General features: G+C 41.5%; 1 protein-coding gene across 1 annotated transcript; it reads left to right on the plus strand.

The window, feature by feature from the left end:
- The first annotated feature begins 308 nt into the window (after positions 1–308).
- terf2ip (telomeric repeat binding factor 2, interacting protein) lies at positions 309–6790 on the plus strand. Its single transcript, XM_072381906.1, has 9 exons — positions 309–372; positions 2118–2355; positions 2439–2584; positions 3209–3444; positions 4190–4285; positions 4415–5003; positions 5137–5237; positions 5636–6076; positions 6261–6790. The coding sequence occupies exons 2-9, from the start codon at positions 2129–2131 to the stop codon at positions 6480–6482; spliced, it is 2058 nt and encodes a 685-aa protein (XP_072238007.1). The 5' UTR covers positions 309–372; positions 2118–2128; the 3' UTR covers positions 6483–6790.
- The last annotated feature ends 1142 nt before the right edge of the window (positions 6791–7932 follow it).

Raw genomic sequence — 7932 nt, forward strand, 5'->3', positions numbered from 1 at the left:
CTGTTAAAAGCACATTCATATTAATCCAATTATTTAGAAAAATCAGTCAAACTATATTATATTATGCAGAGGGCTTTTCCTGCTTTTCTAAGTAGTCTTTTTTTTCTTTTTATAAGTTTATTTCTCTTATCTTTATTTGTAAGTGAGTCTTGGCTCAGTGTAAGATTGCTGCTAAAGTAAAGTATATTTTAAACTATGCTAATGCGTATTTTATTTTAATTTAATTTTGATGATATCGATACACAACGTGGGGGCGGTATTGCATCTCTAACTAAAAAAAAACTCAGCAAGGAAGAAAGTAATCCGGAAGTGAGCTTTGTTTTGGTTTTAACAGGGCGGGAAAGCTCGGCTGGGAAGTCTATATTCTATATAGTAAGTTTTCTGTCAAAGCTTAACTTATAGCACAAGTTTTGTTTCAATGTAATATCAGCTAACTATAGTTAGTTGGTAATTGTCTCCACAATCTGTCATTAATCGGCTTTGATGACGTTGCTGTTAGCAACGGAAACCTCAGTTGTCAACGGGAGCGGTGCAAAAACTAGCAAACTGCTCTCTTTAGCTTCTTCCGTCCATCAACCACACTCGAAGCGATTCGGCTTTGTTACTCCCCTGACAAGAAGCATGGATAAAGTCAATTTGAGTTTTCTCAGCCATATCCCTTTCCTGTATAAACGGAGGACGTTCAGAGCAAAACACAACGAACTACTTCATACGAAGCGTTCATTTTATGACGCTTTCAACTAAGGTTTATAAGCTGTATGTGCTGTTAAATCAGACTTTCTTATAGTCAGATAAAGAACAGAGAACTGAGTGATTTGAAATTGGTAAGTAGTCTTGACTGATTGTAGTGATATTTGTCACTGTCATCGGTTCTCATAAAGGGTTTCACCTCTGAGTATGTAGATTGCTGCTGCAAAAAGAAATGCTCTCGTTGATGCCAAAATTACAGCCATCTGATAGGAATCTGTTTTAACATTTAATTGCTTGACTGAACATGTGTCCTATATATGCAATGGGATCCGTCTTCCTTGGACAAACTGACTCACTTTTTATACACATCTGTATTAGGTTTCTTATTACATATGTTTAAAGTTTAATTCTTGCACGACAGAATTATAGTCAAAATACCTTTAAATTCCTAAGGTATCTTTTTAAGTTTAAGTTTCAAACAATCACGATTTTTTTTTTTACAATAATGTATAGATTGTAATGTAGAGTAATGATATCTTCACCTTGACCTGGTTCTTTCTGCCTGATATGAAGGTCATAACAGCTAGACTGAATTAGGGTTTCGACTTGGCATGATTAAGTTGCAGGCAAATGTAGTTCAGCATCACAAACTACAGCAAGTGGAGGCAAGAGGAGTGGTTTGGTATTCAAGCATGCTGTGGGACTGAAACAGAAAATTCATGCATTTATTCATTCTTTTTTTTTTTCACACCAGCTTATCTCAGCTACAATCAGGTGGCAGGGTATGGTCAGGACACATCGTCAGTCCATCACAGAAACTAAGAACTCTGCCCTTATTTATGATGATGCAAATTTATTATGAAGCATGGATATTTTACAAGATCCATTCCAAATGCTTGCATAAGTTTTCCAGTCACCTCCATAGTGAAATCTCTAGAAGATCTCCAAGTGAGACAATCTGGGAATGTTGCAGTTGATCTTCAAAATTTACTATGAGCGTTGTGATAAGTCGCTGGTTTTGACTCCTTCATGTTGATCTGTACGTTCGATTGCACTCTTCAGCTGTATCATAGATAGTTCACATACATGCTGCACTGATATCAAGACAAAACAGTCATCTATCAGCTTCATCTTGCACCCTCTTCAGCATCCTTTGCACTATACCCTGACACCAGTCCCTCACATTTCCATTTGAGAATAATTTTCCACCACAGAGTCTTCTGTTGTAAAGTGTATGCGCAAACAGCCGGACTGTGGTGAAAGTCTGGACTGCGCTGTCTGCAGACCCTCAAGAGCAACATGGCAACAACTACTTCCCCTGCCGTTACACAATGAGTATTTTTTTTTTTTTTTTTTATCTGCTGCTGCTACTTCAGAGCGGTTTGAAATTTGAATATGTTTTCCTGTGATTAAATGTCATCTTCCAGGTATCTTGACCATGCCATCGAAACAGCAAGGAGTGTCTCAGTCAATTTCCCCAGTCCTCTTCATGACTGTGGATGGTGCACCCATGTCTTTCTTCCTGCGACCGGGTCCTGTCAAACGCAAGCTCCAGCCGCTCATCACAGCTGGAGGGGGGTTGTTGTGCAACGTCCAGCAGCCAGGAGCAATACTGCTGATCGATCCTGAAGAAAGGAGCTCTGTTCTTGGATCTGCTGTTCACTGGTAGGAGCCTCAGAAAGGAGTTCTACTCTTGGCTACTTCTTTAAAGCTCGCTAACATTTACTAGTCAACCTTTTTTTTTCCAGGTACGTGTCCACCCAGTATATTCATGACTGTATTGAGAAGGAGGAACAGCTGAATATAGAGGACTACAGGTTAAATCCCGAAGTGGCCCAGAGACACTCACCTCGACTCAACAGCAGCAGAGACGGCTCTTCTGCGCTCTCAGGAGGTACGATGTAAACAACAACAGCAGTGAACTTTGTAAGGAGCTTATTCTGGGTCATCAGATGTCACCTTCTGGGATAAAGTTTCCGATAGCTTGCTTGTTTTGAGCCGCACTTACCTCCCCTCTGCTTTCTGCGTGTTACTATTTTCAGTTCTCTTATCTCATTTTCCGCTTTGCACATCCTCAACTCCTACTCCTTGCCCATCATTCCAGTCATTCACACAAGCAAAGGGGACAAGGACAGAAATGAGGAATTGAGATTGCAGGAACAGATCAGATTTAAACGGCCGTGCTTTGGAGCAACGTCAAAATAAGACATCAGTCAGACATGACGCGACACAACTGTATAATCTAACCTTCTAGGTTTTTCACCCTCATCCATTAATGTTAAATCTTCGCAGCCAAACCATTTTCCAGCTCTGACAATATAAGGACTGTAGCCTCTCCTACAACTTCATTGTAATTCTGTCTAAAACTGACTTGGGAAGTAAAATGTGGTTAAATTACAAACCGTCGTCTACATTTTTTATTCTTAAGTTTGTTCTCAGATTAGGAAATTGTATAAATCTGGTCAAAGCTTGAATTTACTCATGTATTTACATTTAGTCTCTCCTTAATTGTCATCAGGCAGGGTTGCCTACACCCCTGAAGAAGATGCTGCCATTTTGGAATATGTCAGCAAACGGAAGACAGAGACTGGAGGGAACCGTCTTTGGCAAGAGATGGAGAAGGGGCGTGTGACCGGGCACAGCTGGCAGTCGATGAGGTCCCATTACAAAGAACAACTGGCTAAGAGAGAGTCGGGGGCTGTGGGGGTAAAACCAACAGAAGATGACAGGAAAGCAACAGAGGAGAAGACAGAGGTAACTAACTACCTGGAAGATGTAGAAAGGTATCGTTTCAGGTACACTGGTCCAGATCACATATTTCTTTTTAGAAGTACGCACGTTTTCTCACTGGAGCATCACAGAGCTAACACAGTGAGACAACCTTACACACAAACACCTAAGGTCAATCTGGCCTCTCCAGTTTATATATGACGTGAATGATTTTGGCTTATGGGAGGAAACGGAGCACAGGTACAGGGAGATGATGCAAACGCCACACAGAGTGGCCCAAACTAACCAGCAGCTGCTAACAAAACCTTCTTGCTGTGAGGTGACGGTGACCACACTTTTCTTTCCTAACAATTGTTAAATGAACATATCACGTAGCAAATTAGCTTTCGATTAGTTGGCACGCAGAGCTAACATTAACCAGCATTTATATGTTCCTATTCTGATGTTTCCTGATGTCAGACAGAACTGTCAACCTCTTATGTTGTGGGAGCAGATTATCTCTAAGGTCTGGAACCAGGCAACATTTAAATGACATTGTTCTACAATTTATCAGAAGATACCTTTTTTTAACTTTTTTTTTTCACATGTGTAGCCATAGCTGCCACTGGGTGGCGCCAGTTTAAAATGATATTACTTACTACTTAAGGTATATCCATTTTTTTCAAGCATTATCATGAAAATGAACACAAATGAAATGCAGTACTGTACTGATGTACACATTCAGCTGTCCCAGTGCACCTATAACAGCTTCTCATATGTCTGCTTTTAGGTTGGAGCAAATCAGCAGCTGGATGCTCGAAAACCCTCAAGTGAAGGAAGTGACGCTCATCCTCACACACATCCAGCAGAGTCAGACTTAGCACAGGTACTGCGGTGTCCAGAACTCACTTGTGTTTCGTGTATGGCTATGACAGCTGAAGATGTGAAGATTGTGACGTTTGTGTGTGATTTCATAATTAATTCAGTTGACAGAAGTGGTTTGATGTCCTCACAGATCGATATCCAGTTCATACCAGCAGAAAGTGTCGACACGCACACTTCCATCCCTTTGAAAGAAAAAGAGCAGCCTGTGAACCAACAGACAGATGAAGAAAATGAAAGCACACAACCAGAAACTGAAACGTCTCACTCCCCACAACAGATAGATACCCAACCCAGCACAGCTGACACCACAGAACCAGACAGAGATGGACTTCAAACAGCTGCACAAAAACAAAGCTCGCCAGAAGACTCTCCTTCAACCCAGCTCGAGTCGTCCCCCAAAGATACTTCTTCTAAGAAACAAAAGGAGAAGCTAAAGGCCTCTGACAGCCTGGAGCAACCAATGCGTCGAATAACACGCCGGCAGCTTGATCTTGAGGCTCAGTCATCCCCCGAGCCTTACGGGAAAAAACTCAGATCGTCCTCAAGCAGTGCCACATCATCTCCCCAGTCCTTGAAAAAGAACAAATCAGCAGTGAAGTCTTCTCTTCAGAAAGACACGGCGACCAACCAACCTCCTCCCAAGAGAGCAAGAGAAAAGATCTTGGCCGAGGCAGAGAGTCGGCCAGAGCAGAGTGGGCAGGATGCTGCCTCTAAATCAGGTATGTCACACGTGGGAACTATTACAGCGTGGGAAATATTACAAATAACATGGAGAGTGTTTTATTTTTGACACGCTTTACACTACAGAGATTCAGGTAAGTGATGGCAGACTTTCTCTTCTGTTTTTCCAAGATGAATCTAATTCGGCGCAGCAGAAAGCAGTGAAGAAAAAGGAGAAGAGACCGCTGGGGATTCTTGAACTGGCAACAAAGGAGTTTGAAGATGAATCCGAGGTAGGATTTTTGAGACAGTCAACACGATCAGTGCCTTGTTAACATGAAAGGTAACTTGTGTGGTATTTAACTACTAGCATAAAAAGTTCTGTCATGGAAAGTAAAAAAAGTATATCCCTATCTTAAAAATACTTTAATCATCTTTGGTACAGTTCCTATAGATGCTGGTGATATTCTTAATGCCTGTCCTGACATTAGCTTGATTTTGCAAACTGCAACATGTTTGCAGGTTTTCCTACATGCTGGTTTCAGATCCAACCGTTACATTTTACTGGGATACAGACTAAGCTAAATATTAAGTTGTCACCTTTCTTCAATACGAGTGCTTCTCACCTCCTCTGGTCAGAGCAAAGAAGCTTTCATTTTACAGTGAACGATGTTGTATCTTGATGTCGTAGTCTGGTGAAGATGAAGCTCCAGATCTCCAAAACAACGCTGAAACAGTAATCAGGCCGACAGGACCCACCCCCCCTGATTCAGACACCGCTGCAGATCCCGCCTCTGCACAGTCCAAACCTGACACTGGACCCAGGCCACTGGAGAATGTGCAGAAGTCTCAGGCCTCGAGTGACAACTGTGTGCCAGACACAGGCTCCCCCGATCCTGCAGCTGCTGAGCCGGCCGTCTCTGAGCCTGTCGGTGCAACCTCAAAGGCCCACCTGTTTATATTTGACAACGAATCTCAGGAAGAAGACTCGCAGTCTGTTGTTGGCGAATGTTCAGCGGCTCCATCCCACCAACAGCCCAACGTCAACAAAGACGCTGCACTTTCTCTGACTCAGTTGCAGTTAGAGGAGGACAAGCAGCGAGTCAGAGAGCTGATGAACCAAACAGGACAGGTGAGGGTCTTGAGTTCATGGCTTTTCATTTCATGTTTACAGTGCAACTCATTTCAATGCACACTTGTACATCTATTGCAGTCTTTCCTTATTGGATATTTTCTTTATCAGACAGAAAAGAAGCAATGACACAAATCACCACACTGATAAGGTTTTACTTTCTCTCTGTTTCTTTTCCCTGAAGGACTTGGTCAGCGTCACCAAAGCTTTATTAAAGAGCAATGGAGACTTCTCTGCTGCACTGGAGCTGCTTTTGAATCCCTTCACTGTTTCTTTAACTTTTTGGAATCGCCACGACGACGGTCTGTTGCAGTCAGCTGATCCCGTTGTCCGTCAGCAACTGCAGGAGAAATATGGTGAGGAGAATGTGGCCAAGAGAATTGTGTTTCTGGAGGTGGAGGGATAAAAGGGGAACACAGTATCTTCACCCAAGACATCAACTTCCAAGAGACAAATCAAAAAGCTCGCTGCTGACCTTTAAAATGACAATTTCAACGTTTTAGCAACATTTTAGCAACAAGTTGCCTGTTCCTTCTAGACTGCTCTAGACTGCTCTTACCGACAAAATTTGAAGAAATGAAGATAATTGAAACTGAAGAAACAGATTAACTCTTTTTATATAAATTATGGAGGCAATACTGGATTTGATGTACATTTTTGTTTGGTTACAGAATCTGTTGTGCTTTTTAGCATGAAAATACCTAATTGTATATGTCTTTTATGTGTTTTCATTAAATTTCATAATAAATATGTGAATACCGCTTAGTAAGTTGTTTTTTCTACATGCTGTATTAACAGGGAGGGGATGGATAAAATGTGCCCTTTTCTCCAGTGGTTTTCCAGATTTAATCGTGTTTAAGGAAATGTTCGACAAAAGAAACTTAATTACTGTATTTGATTTGTCGTCATGTGGAGTAAATTCTCATTGGCAGAAATGACCTCATGTAATGTTCTTTGTTGCAGTGGAGCTGAAGAAGCCTCTGCCTGAACACACTTCTCTGTCTGATCACTAGTTTGTGCAGAGGGTGAGCAGTATTGTCCATTATGTTGAGCAGCTTTTGCAGCACAACCAGCACCAGGGGCTCCAGAGCAGTCTCCAGCTCTGACCCGGCCCTTCTTGATCAGTTTGTCAAGTTTCTTTGGATCTGGCTCTGATGCTGCTGATCCAACAGATGGCTGCAAAGCAGATTGTTAATACGCTATTAATGGCTCAGTCCTGGTCCTCCTAAAATCCACAACCATCCCTGTTGCCTTGTTTATGTGCTAGATGGGGTGATTGGTCTCTTGTTCATCACTGATACAGTTGCACAGTCATCTGATTATTTCTGGAGATGACAGGACTATGAGTAGTACTGGAAAGTCTGAGGTGTACAGAGCTAATAAAAACGGTGAGGGTACAGTCCCCTGTGGTGCTGACCACTGTCTCAACCCTTTGAGTTTGGTTTGTCAAATATTTCTAAGTCTACTTCATTAGCACGCTGAATAAAACCTGATTTACATGCAAATGCAAATTACTACAGCCTGAAGCCAGTTTGAATAAAGTCCGTAACCAAAAAAGGTAATTTAATATGTCCAAATTTGTGGGTCTCACCAAAAACTGACGAACAGTTGAAGCATAGTTAGAGTCACATTCACTGATATAACTGTTTAAACTATTAAGGTTTTGTAATTGTGAATAAACTAGAAAATAGACACAAGTTAGCCTGTTAAAAACCTAAAGTGAACACATCCTTTACACAGGTTTTTAATATTATTTAATACTTAACCCTAAGATTATATGCATGATCTGCATCAGAGATATTGACAAGTATGTTCTGTTTTAATTAGGTTAGTGCTATCTAAGGCTTCAGCAGGAT

Source organism: Leuresthes tenuis, unplaced genomic scaffold, assembly GCF_036924035.1.
Source record: "Leuresthes tenuis unplaced genomic scaffold, fLeuTen1.0.hap1 SCAF_3, whole genome shotgun sequence".
Classification (NCBI taxonomy): Eukaryota; Metazoa; Chordata; class Actinopteri; order Atheriniformes; family Atherinopsidae; genus Leuresthes; species Leuresthes tenuis.

Bases quoted from the DNA above. Each gene is read 5' to 3' on its own strand.
- terf2ip (XM_072381906.1), top strand. From the start codon at position 2,129: ATGCCATCGAAACAGCAAGGAGTGTCTCAGTCAATTTCCCCAGTCCTC. The intron at 2,585-3,208 runs GTACGATGTAAA...AATTGTCATCAG, and splicing joins CTCTTCTGCGCTCTCAGGAG to GCAGGGTTGCCTACACCCCT. The intron at 3,445-4,189 runs GTAACTAACTAC...GTCTGCTTTTAG, and splicing joins CAACAGAGGAGAAGACAGAG to GTTGGAGCAAATCAGCAGCT.